Raw genomic sequence first — 22,149 nt, 5'->3', positions numbered from 1 at the left:
TAGTTTTAAATGGCAAACAGTACCACATTGTGCTAATAAATCACATTTTTTTCTCTCCTCTATCCGTTACACTCTGTAAAATATTATTGCCAGTCTTTTTTTTATTTTATTTTTTATACGGTATACACGAGGTCTTAAAGTTTATAATTTGATTGTCAGCTTGACAACCAAGTGGCTCCAGATTTATTTGTTTTGGTGCCAGAATCAATAAAAGATATTATTAAAAGTAAATATCTTCATAAAACAGATTTCCTTACTTGTGTATTTACTGGCGTTGAAGGGCCTCCGCGCGTTTCACATTCTATTTAATCATCGATAGGGGGGAAAAATAAAAGTTTTTTTGGGGAAAGGTCTTATATTGTTTTAAGCTCTCTCCAGGAGCAAAGTGGGTTTTTAGACTGGTATGATCAGTTCGGTTTTAAACAAAAAAAAATAAAGGGCAGGGGAGAATGATGATTAACTAGGACTGAGCGGGGTCATTTCTGTCTCTTCTTTAAGTTTTTTCTCTTTCCTCTTCGTTCTTAGGTAGCCGGCGTTGGAAGAGACCCGGGACGGGCTGGCGGGAGAGGATCCCACCGCGACCGACGTGGAGACGAGCAGGAAGGAGCCACCGGCATCGGCCGCCACAGGTCCAAGGCACTCAGATTATTTTTGTGTGGTTTAAACCAAATGCTAAGAGAAATCTACCTCTTTCTGATGGGTGGCGGTCGGTTACTTCCCAATTAAAGGCCTTTTTTCTGGTTTTTTTCTAATCCCTAATGGGTACTCTTTCTCCAATCGGTGGGTTTATTCTTTTAAGACAGCAATCTAGCTAACGCAACGCTTCTTCAGTGCTATCGGTCCTGTCCGGAGAGGGTTACCCAAAGCGTGTTTTCCTTCGCACGTCACAAAAACAAAACTGTACATGATATGTATTACAGGATGTATGCAGCATGGTGGGTTTTGTTTGCTCTCGGGTTTGGTTTTGTTTCGCTTTTCTCTTTTTCTTTTTTTTTTCCTCCTCTTTTTTCCTCCTTTTTTTTCTTTTTTTTTTTTTTTTTTTCCGAACGGAACTGGAAACAGCGACGTGTTTGCTCAGCAACTAATCAGGGACAATTTAAAAACAGCCATAACATACCATACATGCTGTCTAATCCAAAAATTAAAAAAAAAAAAAAAAAAAAGAACGAAAAAACCAAAACAAAACGAAAAAACCCCAACATACACAACATGTAAATTATTGCACAAGAGAAAGGCTCAAAGTTTGCGTAAAATGCAATAGTATTGCCCCGATACAGATCATGCATTCAAACGGTGAGAACAAAAAGAAAATAAACAGGGTGTGCTGGTGACAAGCACTTTCCAAGTATCCTCAGCTTCCATGATTTCCATCACAAGGGACTAGAAAACCTCTACGGGGACGTGGGACGTGGGACGGGGAAGGGATGGGGGTGGATGGGGGGTCGGTGGGGGGGTACGAATATACCTCTATTCAGTTTTTATCTCGTTATTCAAGACTCGATCACTGTGCCATTTTTTCATGTGTTTCTCCAGGGTACTGTACACGCTAAAAGGCATCTTACAAATCTCGCATTTGTAAACGTCCTTTCCCACCTGCCCGTGTGTTTTCATGTGCCGGGTGAGTTTGCTACTCTGGGCGCAGGCGTAGTTGCAAAGCTCACACTTATACGGCCTCTCGCCCGTGTGGCTCCGTCTGTGGACGGTGAGATTACTACAGTTCTTGAAGACCTTCCCACAGTACTCACAAGTGTCGCTGCGTCTGCCCTCTTTTGAGCTGGGCCTGCCAGGGCCCGGGCCACTAATATGGGGGGTGCTCCCTCCGCTTCCCGTGCCGCTGCGGCCTGAGATCCCTCCGTCCAGCTCGCCCGGCGGCGTGGAGAAGCGCAGGCTGCCGTTCTCCGAGGAGTGCTCGGAGGAGGAGGCGAAGGGCGATTGTCGGGAGTCGCCGAAGCTGAGGAACGGGTCCTTCAGCTGCCGGGAGGCGGCGTAGCCGGCAAGCCACTGGGAATAAACGTTCTCGGTGTTGGGCATGGCGGCGGGCGGCAGGTCGAACTCCTTCTCCAGCTTGATGCGTTTGGAGAAGGGGCTCAGGGAGCTGGGGCTACCCAGCAGCAGCTTTTTGGACAGCCCTCCCGAGGCGGACTCCCCCGGGGAGCAGCCCCGGCCGTTGACCGCCCCTTCGTCGATGCGGTCGGACTCGCCGGCCACCGAGTCTTCGTCGCAAGTGTCCCTGTGCCCCTCGGGCTCGGGGAGGTGGCCCCGCTTGTGTTTCTCCCCCAGGACCTGGTGGAAGGCCTCGCTGAAGTGCTGCATGGAGCTCAGGACCATGCCCTGCATGACGTCCGGCATCGACCGGCCCTCCTCGCCCGCCCGCGAGTTGTTCTCGTGGTGGTGGGCCGCCTCCAGGCTCATCCCAAAGCCGTAGTCCGGCCTGTCGCTCTCGTTCAAGTCCTCCTCCTCTTCCTCCTCCTCCTCCTCCTCCTCCTCCTCCTCTTCCTCCTCTTCCTCATCCCCGTTCTCAGGGATCATGTTGGGGTCGTTCTCGCTCTTGAACTTGGCCACCACGGACTTGAGGGCGCTGCTGGCGCTGCCCACCAGGTCGCTGGTGCCCGGCTCGGGGGAGCTGGCGGTGGAGAGCCCGTCGTCCGACTTGACCGTCATGGGGGAGGACTTGTGCATGTGGGTCTTCATGTGGCGCTTCAGCTTGCTGGCCTGCGTGCAGGCGTGGTCGCAGAGGTTGCACTTGTAGGGCTTCTCCCCGGTGTGGCTCCGGCGGTGGACCACCAGGTTGCTCTGAAACTTGAAGGTCTTCCCGCAGAACTCGCAGGACTTGGACTTCATGGGCGGCTGGGAGGGAGGAGGAGCGGACTGCAGAGGAGGAAGGGGCGGCGTGGCCAGGAACGGGGGCTTGCTGCCGGGCTGGAAGGGCTGCAGCAACCTTTGCATAGGGCTGGGTCGGCTCGGGGACAAGGGCGGGCTGGAGGTGTTGCCGGCCAGCTCCCGCAGCCGCCGGGAGAAATCCATAGCGGGGGGCTCCATCGCCATGGGGTTCAGTCGCAGCACCCTGTCAAAGGCACTAGGGTGATGGGTGGCCAGAGCCATTTCTTCCGCACCCAGGCGCTCAATGCGATGCGGATCCAAATGGTGCCTCGGGGGAGGGCTAAAGAGGGGCGGCGTGGGTGGGAAGCGCCCTTCTCCCAGCCCCGACGCCTCCCTCGAGACCGAGCCGGGTATTCTGAGCAGGTTAAAAGGGTTATTGTCTGCAATGTGAATCCCGTGGAGAGGTGGCTGGGAAGGGCACTCTGCACCTAGTCCTGTTGGGATACCAACCCGTGGCGTCAGGGGGCTGCCGTGCTCGCTTTCTAGGTAGATCCGTAAGCCGTGCGTGTTCTGTGCGTGCTGCAAGAGGAACCAGGCGCTGTTGAAAGGCTGTTTACAAGTCGTACACGTGTAGCTGCTGGGCTCGTCTTTACCTGCAAAAATAACACAACAAGCAGCGTCAATCTCCGGCCGCCCACCGGCGGGCAAGAGCTCGCCTCCCCGCCTCGGCTCCTCTGGGCCGGCAGCCGGGGAACGTCCCAGCTCAGGTGCAGGCAGGGGACAAGGGGACAGGAGGAGGCGAGGGGTGCGACGGGGAGGTCCAAACCTGCCCCAAGTTTGCCCAACCTCCTCCCGCCATCCCCAGCCCTGGGTTCAGAAACGAACCCCGGCAGGTAACCGTGGCTAAAAAGCTATTAATTTTTTTTTTTAAAAAAGGGGGATGATTAAGTCAATCGATGCCAGCTGCGACCCGGCAGACTTTATGCTGCAAGAGGCTGCTAATATATAAATAAGGAAAGGTGGAATAAATACATATAGACTAAATAAATCGCTTTCTGAAAAGCACTCCAGAAAACCACGCACATCAGTTCAAAGCAGCAGCCCAAAGCGCTCGCAACCTCAGCATCGTCGTCACGTTGTCGCCCTCATCCTTAATCTGAGAGACCAACAATGTGTACAAAACCAGGCAACGCCTGCCCCGTCGCAGGGATTCGACTCTGGGGCAACAACAACAAAAAGAATTGGAGAAATAAAATTCAACAAAACGGAGCGCGGGACAGGGAGAGGGGAAGGCAGAGCGAGCGGCGGCTCTGCCAGGGGAAGAGCTGGAGGGTGGCCAGGAGGCCTGGCCGAGCGCCCTGCCGGAGCCGCATTATTTCTCTCGCACTGAAAAGAAGCCGGGGATGGTAAATGCCACTTTGGCAAGTAGCGAACTAACTCTATTTCATGATAATTTATTTTTGGAGATAACACGGACATTATAAAAGAGCAACCAACTAACAAATAACTAAACAAAAAGCCGGCTAATAATGACAGCAGAAAGCAGCCCCTTCTAATGTACGGCAAAACAAGGGGGATGAATAACTTTTTGAGGGCTGTCTGCGAGGAAAGAGTGGCGTGAGATATGGCGAAGGTGTGTGCACTTTTATCCATTACTGTGATTTTGCAAATAATTCACTTCCAGCCCCCTATGGATGTTTTTTACTAAATGCTGGTAAACTGAAACCAGAGGAGGATAACAATTCATTTCCAGCCCTGCCCAGCAGTTTTTAGAGAGCTGATGTTTAGTGATATTTAAGGAAAAAAAAAATAACAAAACAAACATGCCCTTGAGGTTTGAATAAATCACAGGAGCCCTCCCAGGACATCAGTGCTCGGGGCGGTACCTGCCCACACCACGTATTCCTGCCCTGACCCAGCAGCTACGTTACAGGGCATCCGCTCCATAGGCACCACCCCTGGGTAAATCTCTTTACGTGATGCGCTGAGAGCTGCCCCCACAGGGTTTCCCCTATTTGCCAAACATGAAAAGAAAAAAAAAAAAAAAAAGGCAGATTTGGAAAGAAAACATCACTTTATCTGCAACCGTCCTGTTTCCCATCTCACTTGGGAGGAGGGGAAGAAAAGCTCCGTCTGGGCATTTTCGTTCTCCGTGGAGCGGAATGATGGTTTGGGGACAGGACAGGCTGCAGAGCCCTGTCGCAGCGTTCCTCCTGCCTCCCGGCTCCGTGGTTATTCTACATTCGGCCTGACAAGCTGAACCGGGAGAGGAAAAAGAGGCTCGACCATCTACAGCGAGCATTTAACACTTTAATCACTTTAAAAGCCCTTGGAATAATATTTAAGGTTTCATCCTGAAGCCGGCGTCGCGATAAAATGCATGGCGGTGTTTAGTATGTGCCAGGCATGCGAGCGCAGATAAATAGTGAAATCTGCTAAAATTAGGGGGAAATTCAATTGGACTTTCACATTCCTATGCTCATTTGTGAGCTCGGGGAAAAAAAAATCTTAAATGGGAAAATTTCATCTCGCTTCACCATAATGAAGTGGAAGTTTTTAACACCACAGTGGGAGCTAACAACGTAATGCTACCTCGCCTCTCTACCTTATAGATCAGGTCAGAGAAAATAGCATTTTATCTTATAATGAGGATACAACATCGAGCGTTCACTACCACATTTTAGTATTCCCATCAACTAGATATTCTAGATCATAAGGGCAGCTCGTGTAATCATAATGTCAATGAGAAGGGCTGTTACGACTGAGACTAAAGATTACATGGAAAAAGCTGCTTTGAAACTGGTAATTATTACCAGTCCACTAATAGCAAATGATGCATTACAGTTTCACCGTATAATCTGTATTTCACTCAGCTCCTGCCAGTACAGCCTTATTATATTACAGCACTCACAAATTCTCAATTCCTAAACTACAGTCATCAATAAATGTGTTACTTGCCATAATTTGCAAAATTACTTTGTTCATAACATCTTCGACTGTTATAAAGACTAGAATTGATTTCCTGCATGGCAAAATTAGGGCTACATTGATTTAGTGGAGTGTAAAATGTAATATTATTCTTCATTTGCTTGCCTGAAAAACAAGTTTTCCATTCACCATCCACATTTGGTAATCAAGATAATAATTTAAATTTAAAATCATGTTTACGTACAAAACTTCCCTAAACAACCCACCATTTTCAAGGGAGCAACATAAAACCAGGCAACAAAACAAAGCAGCGAAACAGTTAAAATCCACCAGCATTCTGCCTCCACCTCCTGCTTCGAAGAGACACGATTTCTAATTTGTCTATTAGTGCTTGGTTAATTACGAAGGCTATTGACTGACCATATCACCACCTAGAGATACGTTCCAGTCTGATGCAGCCTTGCCAAACTGCAAGAATTATGGCCCTAATCCGTGCGGCGAGATGGGTCCTCAGACGGCCGCGGCAACCCCTGGTTTTGGAAGGGACTCGCTTCTCCTTCCTCCAAGCCCACCACCACGCTTCCCGGGACATGTTCGGGTCCCCCCAAAAGCTGGAGGGGAAGGTAGGACCCAAAAACTGTGGTCCACCGATGTCTCCTAGGTATGGGCCAGCCCCTACATCCACACAGGCTTCCCAGCTACAGCATCCTCAGTGGCTTCACGTAGAGGAATTGAAGGTCAAAAGGGACAACCCTGCAATACGGTGTCTTCGGTAAAGAGTGATCTCCTCCAGCCCCACAAACTGTCTTTGGGGCAAAACACGAAATCCCAGTGAAAACCATTCAAACCAGCTCAGCAGACAAGGAGAGCACCCGCTGCTTCACCATGGTCAGTTCCCACAGGTAACCACACGCACAGACAGGTACCGGGGTCCACCTGAATTTCTCTGGCTCCAACCTCTACTCGTTCTCTTTTCCTGTTGAGTTTTTTTAATGGCTGACACACTGAAAAGCCCTTTGGTATGTAATGTGTCCCCCATACACACACACCAAGGTTACTCGTGCACCCAGAAATCAAGGCACACTTTAAAATCTAGTTATTTTTCCATTCTGAAGCCACCTCTCCGTCCTCCTCCACTACTCAAGGACCAGCCCAGCCCTTCTCATCATACTGGGAAGGAACTGGTTTTCCTCTAAGCCTCCTGCTGCCTTCTGGGGGTACTGCACCTCAGCTCTGTAAGCACGGCCCCGGTTCTGCTCTTCTAGCCAAGGACCACGGCAGGCTCTACCCAACCGTGCCCTCAACACACCCTGCTCACCAGCTTCTCCAGAACACCCCATAAACACATCCCTGATGCTCTTCACCTGTTCACCCGCCTTTGCTTTACCCACAAAGCTAATCAGCCACAATTGCGTATTTATTTCTAAACCACCAATGCAGTGCTAATGACCACTGCGGCTTCCCATCAGCTCCTGCTGACCTCTCCCATCAGCGATGCTTCCCCAGCTAAGCCCCCGCGTTCCCAAATCTGTTGTCCGGCTCCGCGCAAGCGATATCGCCCAGCGCTTGGTCTTCTATACACAATGTCACGCAGCGCCGCGTCCAGCGCCTTGCAGACTCTATTCCATCTGCATTTATCAACCAGAGTTGTCATCTGGAAGAATGAAATCAGGTTTATTTGACAAGATCTATATTCCATAAATCTAAGTTGAGTGGTACGAATCCTATTTCTATCCTTTAATTCTTTATCAATTGAATCTTACATCGGCTCTTCAATTATTTTGCCCAGCAGAGATAAGCAATGTGTTGCCAGCTCTCCCACGGTTACCCCGACCAGCTCTTGATGGCGTTTTCCCAGTCCATAAGTTTTATTAAAAACCAGCATCACATGCCAACTCTTTAGGGATTCTTGGGTGCAAGTTGTCAGGGCCTTTTCATTTAAAAATATTTCTCTCCATTGGACCTTGTATAACATCCTCCTTGGCTATTAATGAGCTAGAAAAAACATCATCACCCGCCTATGATACGGAAACATAACACTGCTGCTTTCCAGGCCTAAAGCAGAAACATTTTTTAAACATTTCTGCCTTATTGCTTCTTCCATCCACCAATTCTAGGGTTTCTCTTTTCTCCAAGACCCCTAGAAACTTTCCTCTTCTCCCCATCCATGCCAGCCACGGCTTTTCCTCAGCATCTTCAGCTCCCCTGACCAGTTCTCTACCCATCACGGTTTCTCGCTGCGATTGATTGCTATCTGTTTTCCATTTTTTTAATTGTCATATATTGATTTTTTTAATATCTAATTGCTGTTCTCATCTCACCACTGAAGCGGGTGAAGTGGGTTTTGGATTGGGGCCAAAGTTGCCCTCTCCTTCCTGGACAGCTCATCAACTCTTTACAAATAGCTTCCAATTACTATTCGCATTTTTTGCCCGTACATTTTTCCTCCCAGTCAATTTCACTGCTCATTTTCTTCACATTTGGGAAATTACTCCTTTTAGGAGAATTACATGGGGATACCACGTAGCAAATGCAAACATGGGGCCAATATGAAACCAAACTGATCTCAGCCAGTGAAGTCTCACCCACCGCTACGTATTTATTCTTTTCTCCATCCCGGCCGGCAAAGGACGAGTGACAGGGCACGGCATTTCGCTACAGCACAAATGTTTAGTGTTTTTCTCAAGTTATTGGCTCCTGCCAAAAAAAAAGCAGCGGAACAGCTCTTGCCTGCCATGCCCCCAAAAGAAATGATTTAACCAGTGACACACGAGTGACAGATTTAGCTTCTGATCCGAAAAATGTTAACAAATGAGCGGGATGGATATTGACATTTCAAAGCCTGTAAGGGCAGTTGGCACAATTACTCAGTAAAATACGAAGAGATGGCTGCTTTCAGCATTAAGGGGCTTTTTATGTATTAAAAAAAAAAAAAAGAAAAAAAAGCTGTTTTTTTCTGTACTGTGCTCACAGATACACCCGGCGCGCTCAAAGTCCAAGTCAAAGCAAGCCAACGTCTCCAGGCACAATAGAGCGGGCTCCAAGAGAGACCCACAGCCATGTCCACCAGCAGCAAAGCCAGACAAGATGCTGGGGAGAAGAACCAGCTGGGAGGAGAAGCTGTCAGCTCGATGCCACTGCTGGGAGGAACGGGGGGGAAAGAGAAAAAAAAAAAAAAGAGAGATTTCTGGAGCTAGGCATGCAAGTTCAGGCACTGCCAAGTGAGTAATGGAATAATCTGCACGCGTGTGCCAATGTGCTTTGGAAGAGCTTCCTCCGTTTCTCAAAAGTCAGGGCTGGATCCAGGAAAGCTGCTCGCCGGACACACGGGCGCTTCGCGGAAGAGCGATGCTGAAACGTGCAGCATCTCCTTGGTGCCGCTCTCTGAAACTGGCAGCCCATAATGCAGGACGTGGCTCAGGAAGGTCCCCAGATTAAAGAGCGATATATTAACATAACACGTATTTTACCACAGGGCAACCTACGGGCTGCACACAAACGCACAGCCGTAGAGACACCCCAGGTTCAACAGCATTTTCACAAACAAAACGGCGGCACAAGCAGCGACTGCGGACGTGCCAATGGCGTTTGCAAGGGATTTCACTCACAGCCGCAGATTTACTCCCTCAGAGAAATCCCCGTGCCAAAGAAACCTCCGAGCAGACCAGGATTTGGCCCTGGCTGCCTGGACGGTCCAGCCCTTGTTCTCAGCAGCATCTTTCCACGAGCCAGCGCCACCAGCTCCTGCGTCCTCCTTCTCCTTCCCCAAAAAATCCACACGCGTGAGCAAGGCCAAGGTGTTTCCACCGGGCTACCTGCACCTCCAGGGCACGGGCGGACCTTTTGCTACCAAGCTGCAGAGAACAAAAGTTGACGGCGACTCTAATGCTTGCAACCAGCAGCGAGCATCCCCCTCTCTTCGGCTCGCCACCAAACAATTATCGCAGGAACATCCTGAGCCAAACCCAGGAACTTCTTTATTCAGCTTTAATGTCAACTGCTTGATTTTTGGGCTGATAAATTTGGAGTTGTTATGGTATTTAAATGGTGGGGGGGGGGGGGGTATGGAGTTAATTGTTACCACTTGTACTTGATTCAGTTCTTCTCCATCTGGCTTGTCTTTTTTTTTTTTTTTCCCCCTCTCTCTCTCTTTTGGAAATCCGTACTGTTGAAACTCCTCTCAACTGAAAAGTAGAGAAGTGAAACGGTTGGGACACAGGAAGCGTCCCAGGGCCGGGAGATAAGCGGGTCCACTCGGGGCTGCAGCAGCCCAACTTCTCCCTTGGCAAGAAATAGCTGCTTCGGCGTGACTCACCTTTTCCTGGTAGTCGGCAGCATCAGTTTTAGATGGGAAACTCTAACTGTCCAAACATATTTTCTCCTTCTTGCACTAATTCGTCCTCCCGATTCTCCAGATTGCGCATTATTAACCCGGTCCGTCATTAACCGGTTGTAAGTAGCTGTTAGCACTGTTAGCATCAGCATTGGCGCTGTTGTTGTCACAATAATTAGAATGATAATAAATAACAGCAGTAGCTGCATTTATGTACAACGGGGTACTTTCACTCTGATCTTTTCTCCCTGTCGCTAGATGAACCGGATTCAGAAACACTGAAAAAGGAAAATTGTCCCCAAAACTCTCCAGCAAGGGACGCCGCATCGCTTGTGAAACGAGAAGCACCGCTGCTGTTGTGCGTTTGAAATATAAAATTCTGCAAATCAAGCCCGCGTTGGTTATGAACAGACCTGATGGTAGGTCCTGGGACCAGCTAAGTTGTGAAAACACAAAAAATACAGATGTTTTGCTTTGCAGGATGCTCAGCGCCCCATTTGGTAGCGTACCAGCCTTTCCTTGGCTATGACTTATTGATGAGCGTATCATAATGATTACTGAAAACATTTCTGAAAAGAATTTTCTTCTCGAAATTTAAACTTCCTGAAATCACTTCAATAAAACTGGCAAAATATTTTCTAAACCAAGTCTCAATAATGCCATTTTTTCATTACACCTTCTTGTAAAAGCCCCTCTTTTAAAGAAGAACCAGCCCAAAACGCTAATACCACGAAACAAACTTCCAAAAGAAACCCAAGCAGCAGCAATAACAAAAACAGAGCTACAGTCATGGGTGACCATTTTGGTTGCGGTCTCAACATATTTTGTGTGGTTACTCATTCTTCTAAGCAGAACTGAACCCGTAACACCTAGTTTCCCCACAAAAAACCTGTATTTTCTTAACGAGAAGCAGCAAAACTCATGGTTTGCCGGTGGGGAGATGCGGGTGCTGGGGTCACGCCGGATCATACCAGCGCTGCCAGGCACACTGGCCCGACCCCAATGTCTGTCACCATTTTCAAGGCGATTGCGATTTGGCCACCAAAAAAACCTGCTTCGAGCTCCAACTTGGCAAATAAGGTACCAGGCTGCGACCGATTTTGTGCTTTTTTAAAATTTAAGGGGGGGTTGGAAATCTGTCACGTCTTGATTAGCAAGGAGGAGAAGAAACCTGCCGTCGGAAAACAACGCTGTGCTTGCAACTCGGCTTTGAATGAAGTTTAAAAAGATACTCCTCAAGGGAAGAAGACCTGATCACGCACACATATGCACCCTATACACTAACACTATGGGGATGGAGGAATCCGGGCGATGCAGACCGCAGCATCGCGTGGGCTGGAGCTCCACTGAATTCAAACACCGGTGGTGGGACCTAAAGGGCGAACTACACGGTGCCATCAGCCCTGCAGGAGGAACTCCTCACCAGCACCATGTCATTTCTCTAAAAATATCATTAGTGAAGTAACCAGCATCCCAGACGCGCAGGCTTCCCCACCCACTTCTCCTGCGAAGTGACACCAGCTAAATCAGCTCCTCCAGACCCACCTGGCACCAGCTGTGTCCCCTGCTGGAAGGTCCACCTGCGTTGGGACTCACCAAGGACCAAGGCTCATCTAGGCCCTGTCCTTTCAAAGCCTAACCTAACTACCCAGCAAATGCTACCTTGCTCCGACAGCCCGCAATTACACATTTACCCAGTGGCTGCAGGGGACAATCCAGTCAATAATTCACTTTTTAAATGCAGTGTTGTAATTATACAGCTACGGAGAGCTTCCAAATCATTTTATTCACTCTCATAGACCTATCTGATGAATTGTTTCCTTTTCTGCTGTTTTATCCCCGGCCGGTGGCATCTGAAGAAAAGGCAGAGCGCGCTTCAAGGGGTGTCTTGCAAAGGCAAGAAAGGAGATGCTCCAGCGTGACATCTCAGGTCATCCCCGATGGTGTGGGATGAGATGTGGCACCCTGGCAGACACCAGCGGTGGGTGTTCCTCCTGGTTCGTATCGCGGTTTCGGCATCGTTCAGCCTTGCAGCCGGCTCTCCTTGAGAGCCTTATTCCACCTTTTCATTCCCAAAACTGATCCTCTTCAGGCTCTCCTCTTTGCCAGCCTTCCCCTTTGGCTCGCTCTCCCTCTCGCTTTCAAATTAATGATATTTAGCCAGCAGCAAAGCATCCTGACAAAGTGGGTCAGGGGAACTGCAGGTCTCCCCCAAATGACACCTCTGCCTGCAAATCATCTGCCAGGAAGGCAAAGGTTTATTCTGTCCCTGAGCAAGTTCAATGTCACCATGGAGTTGCAAGCACAGCAAGTGCTGAACCAGATCCTACAACATTTAGTTTCATAACTTGCACAAGCGAGTATTAGTAGAATCGATAATATATATATTTTCCCCTCCCTGCTTTGCAAATAGGACCAAAAGGTGTCGTAAAGTTGTCTGGTCTCCTCCAGTTTATTCTTTCTCCTCTCCGTCGTCCAGATATCCTTGAAGTTGAAAATGATATAATACTTGGAATATCTGGAGTTTGGAGGATGTAAGGCTTGCAAGAATTGCTACAGCTTTATTGCATTCTCAGGGCACAGAGAGTATTTACCATACATACATCAAGTCAAGGAATGCAAAAAGGGCATATGAAAATTCGGCGCTTCAAGCTCGGGAGTTTAAATTCCCAGAAAGGCAGATAAAGAGTGGATTTTCTTATTTATAGATTTGCAGATGAAATCCAACCAAATCAGCTCCATCCCCGCCCCCTCCCCAAAAACTCAAACCCCCCCCTCCTTTATGTGAGTAAGGCTGATTCAATTTCCAGGCTTGCAAGGTCTCCTCTCGCCGAGTATTACCCGACCCCAATAACACGCACTGTTCCAAGGTTAAGATCTGTTTCCTTACAATAATGCAGAAAGCTGTTGTTTCAGTGGCGGCTGCAGAATTCAGCTTTGAAGGACAGGTTAGTACCACACTACATTTAACTGGATTCAGTTCATCTGATTATACAGTGCCTTGCTTTCTGGAATATGTAATCATCTCTTTCTGATGACATTTTAAATATCCAACTAGACAAATAATTGTAGCAATAATTGATAGCTGAGTCAAGCTGGAAGATTATTGATTGGCACAGTACCCGCTGAAACAAATGTTCATCTTTCAAACGCTACAGTGAGGATGCTTAAAACTAACTTTTGCTGATAAATGATAAAAATTTGATTTACTGATAAAACCACCGGAATAGAATATGCACTTAGGGATTTGATTACCTTGTGAAATTTTTTGAAGAAAAATTGGGCATCGGGATTTATATTCTATTTCACGTGAATAATTGCCAAGATATGGATAAGGGGCTGGACACAAACACATGCGGAGAAGCCTTAAAGAGTGGCTGATTAACTCTCTGCCTTCCTGAATGGAATTTATCTGCTCCTAATCGCTGCTTACGTAGGAGTTTATCCTGCTGCCTTCCCAAGGACACCTCGCGTGGGTCTCATTATCGGCATCAGGAGTTACACGTCGGGAAAGATCCCCCCGTTGTTTTCCCAGCAGCTCGAAGTTTAAGTGTGCATGTTCTTACTCTGCTGTGAATCCAGCCAAAATGAGGGTTTGATCTCATTTGCCATGGTGCAAACCAGGAGGAGCAGCGGCCAAATCTGCGGTGCTGCGTAAAAAGCAGCGGGAGGGAGGTCAAGATCAGGTGCATTTGCAAACTGCATTTGCTGTCTTAAAGCTGAAATAAAACCACACAGGGGTCTGTTTAAATGTGAGTTTCCTCCTAATTATGAAATTCCAGGCCCCGCAGCACTGCCTGAACATCACGGGGAAAGAAAAGGGGGGAATTTTTGAAACTTAGTGATCGGAAGGCAGAGCATCACGTGCGGGGAGAGGCGAGCGATGAGCTGCCTGGTTAGGGCACAGGAGCCATCACAAGGCAGAAGCCTGAAATTAAGGAAAAGCGCCAGAATATTTGAGCAGGGAACAAAGAGAGTAAATTCCAGAGTAAGAGATGAAAAATGCACTGAAACGCTTTTTTGAAACGGAGCCATTAGGAGCTGATTGAGTCGCGGAGCTGCTGTTAAAAATCAGCCGCTTGTTAGATGCGGTGATCAGCTGAGCCCTGACACTTAAGGCGGACGAGGGGGCTTGTCGAGCGGCTTCGCTCTAATTTAGAGATCCTCAGTTAATTAGAAAGCCCTGAGATTTTCTGCAAATGCAGGTCGCTATCGACAGCTCGTGCTTTTGATGCTTTCCGGGTGACAGTTGCCGGAGTGACCTTCCCGGCGCTGGCAGCGCTGCCCAGACCCTCACCGTGCCGCGGAATTCAATCACCGCCGCCAGCGCCGGCGGGAAGTTACAAGTCAGGTTACTCTGCTCCTACATGCTGTTTCCTCCTCTGAAACAAACCCTGATGAAATCTGCATGTGCTGAATGCTATAAATAGCTCCAGCTTTGAATTATTACTACTTTCCCCCTTCTGACAAGTGGATGTTGCAGCCAGTCCAGGACTTTGGGGTGGGAGTTTATGGGAGGCGATGCCAGCAGAGGTTGGGAGAAGTGCTTTACGGGAGACAACCTGCTCGTACTGAACGCACACCCCCTTGAGACGTTCATCACCTCGATGCCCACGGCAGGTAGTGGTGGCTGCAGGGGACGGAGCCCCTTTTTTGGGGGACAGCACTGCCCTGAGCACCCCGCACACTCCATCCCATGGGGATGCCTTGCCCAGCCACGAGCAAGGTCTGGTGATGCTCTCCGAGTAGAAACCACTGATCACACGTAACGCAGGGCAACTACTAACACAGGCAACCACGGAACAAAACGAGGCTTGTTTGGAAACGCAAGGAAACGAGTGGAAGTTACAGTGACAACCCAAAGGCAAGATGACAGACCTGCAGTCACACAGGGAGTCAGCGGCAGACACTAGAAAATTAACTCTCAGGAACAGCCCAGCATTGGCAGGGAAATGAATGAGATGATCTAAGAGATATTTTCCACCTCTAATAGGATTTGATGATGATTTTGCATAGGCTTTTGTGCTAGCCCGGCTTTTGATAAAGGCATGGTGTCTCTTTTCAACCCGCATGCAAGGGAGAGATTAATAAGTTGCAAACTCGGCCCACCTCGGCTATAAATGGTTCCTGTGCCTATAGGGGGAAAAAAAGCCAAGCTATGACTGATTAAAAAAAACACAGTGAACTGAGTGCGGTTAGTGTTTTTACACCCTAATCTTCAGTTATTAAGAGATTTCGAAAGGAGAGAAAAATTCTCCTCCAGCAACCAAAAAAGCATCAATTTGGCAGCCAGACGGGGCAGCGACGCACAAACCGCGGATGGTTTAGGAGCGAAGGATCGAGACTTTTCTAGGGAGAACCGCGCTGGGGGATGGCAGGGGAGGTGAGATGGCTCCAGCACATCTGGCAGGTCACTTTGTCCCCACGCAGGAGAAGGGAGCAGAGCCACCAGCAGATGAGGACAGCACTTATTTGGGAAGACCTGCCACGGAGACTTTGGCCAGTCCACGACCTCGGATCAGCGGAGAGTAAGACCAGAGGACCGGCCTTGGAGGATGGATTAAGATCACGCTGATGGTAAAAGAACAAAACAGAAATAGGAGTTTTTAAGCGTGCGAAACAGATTGAGGAGAATCCCCTCTTTTAGCAAGAGAAGTGTTTTCTTACAGGAAAATGCCAGCATTTAGATACCACTAAAAGTCAGTGATAAAAAAGCCCCTAACCTCACCTGATTAAGCAAATAATCTTCTGCATAGTCTACAGGGTCATATCACGACACCCTTTCTTGGGACAAACGCCCCCTTACTCCATGGGCTGTTTCACTGTTATTTTTCAGCAGAAGGATTGGAAGATCCAGGTCCTGCTCTTTAGCATCATCGGGACTGAACTCTGAGCCTCGGTGCTGTTCAGAAGAGAATCACCCTCCCAATCTTCATCCAGGAGTTTTCTGGCTCTTCGCCTCTTTACTTTGACGACCTTCGTCATCCACCTGCTTACGCCAGCAACCTACAGTCTCCCACAGGGCAGCTCTGCTTTTTGGGGAAAACCAGCCCACGGGGCTGAAGACGGGCAACAAGATGCATCTCCACAAGCCTGACCACAGCCCTTTGTCTGCAGAGAGAATTTCAGGTTCAAGGCCGCTGTTATTTGCACCGCAGCCAGGTCCGGCGGCCGCCACGGGGGACCGGAGCCCCGAGATAACAAAACGGCCGTTCCTGCCCCCAGAGCTGGCAATTATCATCATCGCTATCATAACCTGACGAGAGGGGCTGCCAGGTTAAACAGGCTGCTGCTTCAACGCCGACGCTTCCCTCTCCTTAAGAGAGCTGAATATTTCAGCAGGTGAACGGCAAAAGTCGCAACCCTCCCCTTGGCTGCCAGGTCTCGTAGTGCTTTTGAAAAAACCACAACGGCGCAGTCGCGGTTGGAGTAAAAAGAAACTGGCCTCACGTCATTTTTTTAGCAATAATACAATAAGAGAGCGATAACGTTCGAAACAATTAACACCCAGATGTTGCACTTAATTGCACGCTAAGTCTGAGGAGCTCGGCGTGTTTTGCAAATGGCGTTAATGCCACAAAGGCTGTACAGGGGTGGAAGCATTGCCTGTGATCCCACACGGGCATTTTCCAGCTGCTTCCCCCCAGGTCCTCACTTTCTTGGAAAAGCAGCACTTTCCAAGGAGCATCGGCGAGCACACAGCTCGTACCCACCACCTCCAGCATCTCTGACACCCTGTCTGTGCCTGACTCCCCAAAAAGGGTTCTAGATGCCGTGGTGATAGGTGGCAGCTCCATAAATGACATGAAAGTCCTTGAGTCATCCTTTTACCTGAACATTTTGTCAGGAAACACCCCGTCCAGGGGCAGGCTGGGAGATGGCCGTGTATACGGCAGGTCTGAAATTGCCATCAGCTTCACCTCGATCCTTTTCCAATGTCCTTGGCCATCCAGTTAAGATCTGACAGCATTTAAAGATGACAGTGCTTGAGGTAATGGGACAATGCCGTAACAGGATTACAGGAAATGTGAAAGAAAGGACATACGTACGTAATGTCATTTAGGTAATGTCATCTATGAACAGGTTTTGCTGCAATTTTTGCTGACAAAGAAGTCAGTCTCACTTCAACAATTCCTTTTAAACTCTGTTATTGCCCTTAAATAGTTTACTTCTTCCTGAAAGAAAGCTTTTTAGATGCATCATCGCAAATATTTTGTCCCAACTTTCTTGCTGCAGAGTATCCTGGGCGAAAAGCCATCCAAACCAGCACGAGCTGGGAGCGGGGTGAGGCAGCGGGATCGAAGGGCTCCCCTCCGCCCTCCCAACCTCGCTGCAGCTCCCGGACTTCGTCAGATCCTTCCCAATTAATTTCCACCCAGCCATTTCCTCCCCGCGCCCTCTTTTCCATCAGTATTCCCTCTCAGTCCCACCGCAGCTGCCCCCGAAACAGCTTCCTCATTGTCCCCCCACCAGAAGTGGTGTCTGTGTGCCAAGCGACTGACCGCAAACAAAAGCTTGTTTGACCAACGCTTGTTCCGAAACAAAAACCCCGGCTGGAGGAGGAAATCCCGCGAAGGAGGAGGGGGATGGATGCTGGGACAATTTGGAAGGCGAGCCCAGGCGTACTCACCCCCAGGGACTCACATTCTTGCCAGACAATGGTGTCTGGCCTCCCCATTCACCCCTTCCCAAAAAATCCCCCCACCAAAAGCCATGTTTATTATATAGGCTGATAAGCGGGAGAGATGCCGTTAAATTGAGCTCGCGACCATCTCCTGCGTGCTGCCCGCTATAGGGTGGATAATAATAGAAGAAGCCTCTGAAGGACTTGGGGAAGGGTTTCTGAGGAAGACTTTTTTTTTTTTTTTTACAATGAGACTTTTTTTCTTCTGAGGAAGAAATTTTTTACACTGAGGGTGGTGAAACACTGGCCCAGGTTGCCCAGAGCGGTGGTGGATGCCCCATCCCTGGAGACATCCCAGGCCAGGCTGGACAGGGCTCTGAGCAACCTGAGCTGGTGCAGATGTCCCTGCTCACGGCAGAAGGTTCGACTGGGTGAGCTTTGAAGGTCCCTTCAACCCAAACTAGAATATGATTCCACAGTTCTGGAGCTAACTGTATTGCTAGGAAATACTGGGATGAGTTGATCTCTTCTACATTGGATGGTGAAAACGAATGATCAAACCACAAGGTGAATGAACAGATGAATATTTACTCTTCTTTTTCTGTGCAAAATGTTCCTTTCCAGCTCCCCAGCCTTGCCTTGGATGACTCCTTCCTCTGAGCCTGGCTGTTCTGAAGAAGCCGAGCCTTTGCCCCCTGCACATCTGCCTGCCGTGGGCATGGGAAGGTACCGATTAGAGGAAACACCCTGGCTGGGCAGGCAGCCCCCTCCCTCGATAAGTACGGTTGGAAACCACAGGAGTTGCACAGGCCGGCTCGCGCCCCGTGCGCCGGCCCTGACCATCTTATCCGTTAATAAACAGACGTTCGGGTCTGCGCCGCGTTGAGCAACGTCGACATCTGCCCGTTTAGGCAACGCGATGGGCAGCAGCTGGGTTTGCGGCCAGGATCCTACCGCCTGTCCGTCTGTCCGCCCGGGCACACGTTCCTGCTGGGAGATGCTCGTAATAAACACAGAGGCGTTAGAATCCCTTGCAAAGTCATAACACTTGGCCCTTGGACGGCGCATCGTGGGTCAGTCGTCACCGAGCTGTCCCCAGGAGTGTGTGTCACCATCCCATGCACCAGGTAGAGATGCAGAAACCACTCATGTATACGAACATCTGCAAGCATACGTATAATTTTTATCTCTATCCCACCAAAGTGCTTGTGGAGACGCTATAATAAGGTATCTACGAGATATGAGCACAAACCACAAAACTCGGATGTGGATTTTGGTACTGCTCGTACGGAGTGCCACAGCTACAGCCCTCATCCTGGGGGTCCCTTGCTTTCCACTTCAGGAAGAGACAGAATCATAGAATCATTTTGGGTGGAAAAGACCTTTAAGGTCATTGAGCACAACCAAACTCAATGATGGAGGTGACCAAGATCAGAGCCGTGCGGGTTGTTACCAGCTGTACGGCTACAAACAGCTGATGTGCGTGTGCCTTGTGCTATGTATCCCACAGTTTAAAGTAGTTTTAAGCACTTTCCAGTCTTTTCTAAAGCTGAGCTCTTAAACCCCTACCAAATAGGCATTTCCCTACGGTCACCACTTCTGGCACTTGAGATGGAGATGGCCCATGTCACCATGCTCGTCCAGACAGGGACAGAGCTACTATGGAGGAAACAGCAAGGGGACGGCTGACCGCTTCAAAACCTGCCCGCTCCAGCTACACTGCCCTTGAGACACCGAACAAAATGCTTCTGGTCAACAGAGCTACACTACACACCAAGCAATAATACACTACACAGAGTTTTTCTTTTTGTTTTTGTGGAATTAATAATGCTGCCTTAAACTTGCCCGTAGCACTCACTGTTTCCGCCTGCCCGCTCTGTAGCCGGGACGCTGCAGGCGCAGAGCACGTCCCTGCTGGAAGCTACACGAGGCTGCCAGGGAAATACGTGCAGCCCTCCCGAGCCCATGAGGCATTTTCAAACACAACCCCACCACTTCCAGAAAACCAGCCCTGATCATTTTTGCCCCAGCTAAGCCTCTCTGAGCACAACGCTGTCCCACAACAGCTCGAACAACTCTGCAGGGAGGGCAGGGAGATAACCCATCCCATCGCCACAGCAGCAATCCGCATCTCACGGCCGAATGAGGTGATTTTGACATAACGTGAGCAGGTGAAATTTCAGGAATGGGGCTATTCCTGTTAGAACATGGTCAGAAAAAGCAGCGTTGATGCCCCCGTTATCTGGCTAACCACATTGCTGCACCACGCGGGGTCTGTCCAGCGATACTGGCCGGCTGGGCAAGCAAAGATGCTGCGGCGCCGGGTGCTCCAGGAGCTGGGCCAACACAGCAAATTAACCAGCCACCATGGAAAAATTGCCTTGATTCCTTACTGGGAGCATCAGGGGGTGATTTCCCCCCACCCAGCCTCACTCGATCCTTTTCTTGCAGCCGGTTCATCCGTCCAAGCCGGCGCGTCCCACCCAGGGATCGCTGCGGCTGGGGATGGAACAGCTCGTGGATCTGCTCTCGCTGTACAGCGATGGATCCCATGCGATGGGACCATGGGGACAGACCCTGCTCGCTGCTGCCCAACGCGAAAGGCTGCCAGGGCACCGGCTGTGGAACCTGACATCTCAAATGCTGCTCCAGGCCAGAGCTGAGGCACACATGACTCATCTATAAATTATAGACCACGTTGTGTTGGTTTTTGGGGTTTTTTTTTTTAATTTAAATACTGTCAGGCAGAAATTCCACAGCAATTTGCTTTGTTTCTTTGATCATGGGATTGCTGCTCTTCTTTCCCTGGGGAAAAACATGCCCTAAAAACAAACAAACGCTGCACTGGAAGAGAAGAGCTCACTCCTTTGAAACCTCTGGAGATACGCTCACAGCTGTTGCAAGGCACACGCTCACCCCCAAAAACCAAAACTATCCTGAGCTGTGACGCTGAAGGACACCAGGAGGCCCACGGCAGCCCCGAACTCCTGTTTCACAACTTTGCCAACGCTTTCCAAACTCCTAATCTTACAAGTAAGCATGCAACAGGACACAAACCCGCTATCAGCTGGTGAAAATACGGGGCTTTCTCTGCCAGGGCAGCTACTGATGTGCTCCAACCCTGCTATGGGACAGCTGCTGACAGCATTCCATATATTCAAATAACCTGGGTGAAGCCCCCAGCCTTCCCTACCGCTGACACAAACTCCTGTTTGTTTTGCAGATCTGGAATAATCCCTTTGGCCTCCTGGCAGCAAGCGGTGTGAACCTTGCCTGTTTGCATTTCATCTGAAGTGGGACTGAAGTCCCATTTTCAAGTTTTATCCTGAAGCGCCAGTAGGATCCTGTAATCCCACAGCTCCCAAAAAGCTTTAAGAAAAACCACTAATGTGGTGAGAATCACTATCGAACCACATGTTGACAATGCCGGGCTACCCACCTACGTGGATATTTGTGCTAACTTCCAGCAAAAAAGGCACAAGATGACTTCTCTTCTACACCTAGTCCAAATCCATTTACATCTGGCTCTGCAACCACCACAGCCTCCTAATCTCTCCTTTTGTCATTTTCCTATACGGGGCTCGATGCGACGTTCAGTTGATAGGAAGCCTCCCACTGTCACCTGCAGACTTCTAGAATCATAGAATCATTTTGGTTGGAAAAGACTCTCAAGGTCATCGAGCCCAACCATTAAGCCAAGACTGGCACTAAACCACGTCCCTAAGAACCTCATCTGTGTGTCTTTTAAACCCCTCCAGGGACGGTGACTCCACCACCGCCCTGGGCAGCCTGTTCCGATGCTTCACAACCCTTTCTCTGATTTTTTTCCTAATATCCAATTTAACCTCCCCTGGTGCAACTTGAGGCCACGTCCTCTCATCCTGTCGCTTGTTACTCGGGAGACCAACCCCCTCCATGCTCCAAGCTCCTTTCAGGCAGTTCAGAGATCAGAAGGTCTCCGCTCAGCTCCTGTTCTCCAGCTGAACCCCCAGCTCCCTCAGCCGCTCCCATCACACTTGTGCTCCAGCCCTTTCCCCAGCTCCGTTCCCTTCTCTGAACTCGCTCCAGCACCTCAATGTCTTATCTTGAGTCAGGCCCATGCCATGTGACTGCATAAACTCTGTGTTAAGCCTGACCTAACAAAGCCAGCCCCTCCGCAGGGCTGATCAGCCGGGGCTGGGTGCTGTATGGGGTGGCACCCACCGCGCTCCGGCCGGGCGATGCCGCGGGTCCAGCTCCGAGCACGGGAAATCTGACAGCTTTTCGTGTTGCAATAATGCAATTCCAAAGACTATCGGGACTGTGTAAATATTTGTACAGACATATCGCTGTGGCAGTCAGACAGTCGGTCCCCCAGAATCAGCTGATCTGCTCCACGTCCTCGCCTCCATTTGCAGAAGTTCGCTAACCAAAACCATGCAATCCCAACGTAAGCATCTATAGA

The 22,149-nt window shown here is 49.4% G+C and overlaps 1 protein-coding gene across 5 annotated transcripts in view; it reads right to left on the bottom strand.

Moving 5' to 3' along the window:
- Positions 1–22,149, bottom strand: part of BCL11A (BCL11 transcription factor A) — a 67,787-nt gene that overhangs the window by 5,398 nt on the left and 40,240 nt on the right. The window contains exons 7-9 of one of the 5 annotated variants that reach the window (XM_065630913.1): positions 7,093–7,104; positions 3,331–3,473; positions 1,746–2,793 (exon numbers count right to left, since the gene is read on the bottom strand). In XM_065630913.1, coding sequence (XP_065486985.1) covers positions 1,746–2,793; positions 3,331–3,473; positions 7,093–7,104 — 1,203 coding nt within the window. Of the gene's footprint in view, positions 1–1,467; positions 3,474–7,092; positions 7,105–22,149 lie in introns of those variants that run through there. The other 4 variants (XM_065630911.1, XM_065630909.1, XM_065630912.1 and 1 more) reach the window with 4 other exon arrangements.

The sequence above is a fragment of the Caloenas nicobarica genome, chromosome 3 (assembly GCF_036013445.1).
Source record: "Caloenas nicobarica isolate bCalNic1 chromosome 3, bCalNic1.hap1, whole genome shotgun sequence".
NCBI classification, from domain to species: Eukaryota; Metazoa; Chordata; class Aves; order Columbiformes; family Columbidae; genus Caloenas; species Caloenas nicobarica.
This window is presented reverse-complemented; position numbering and strand designations above follow the sequence as displayed.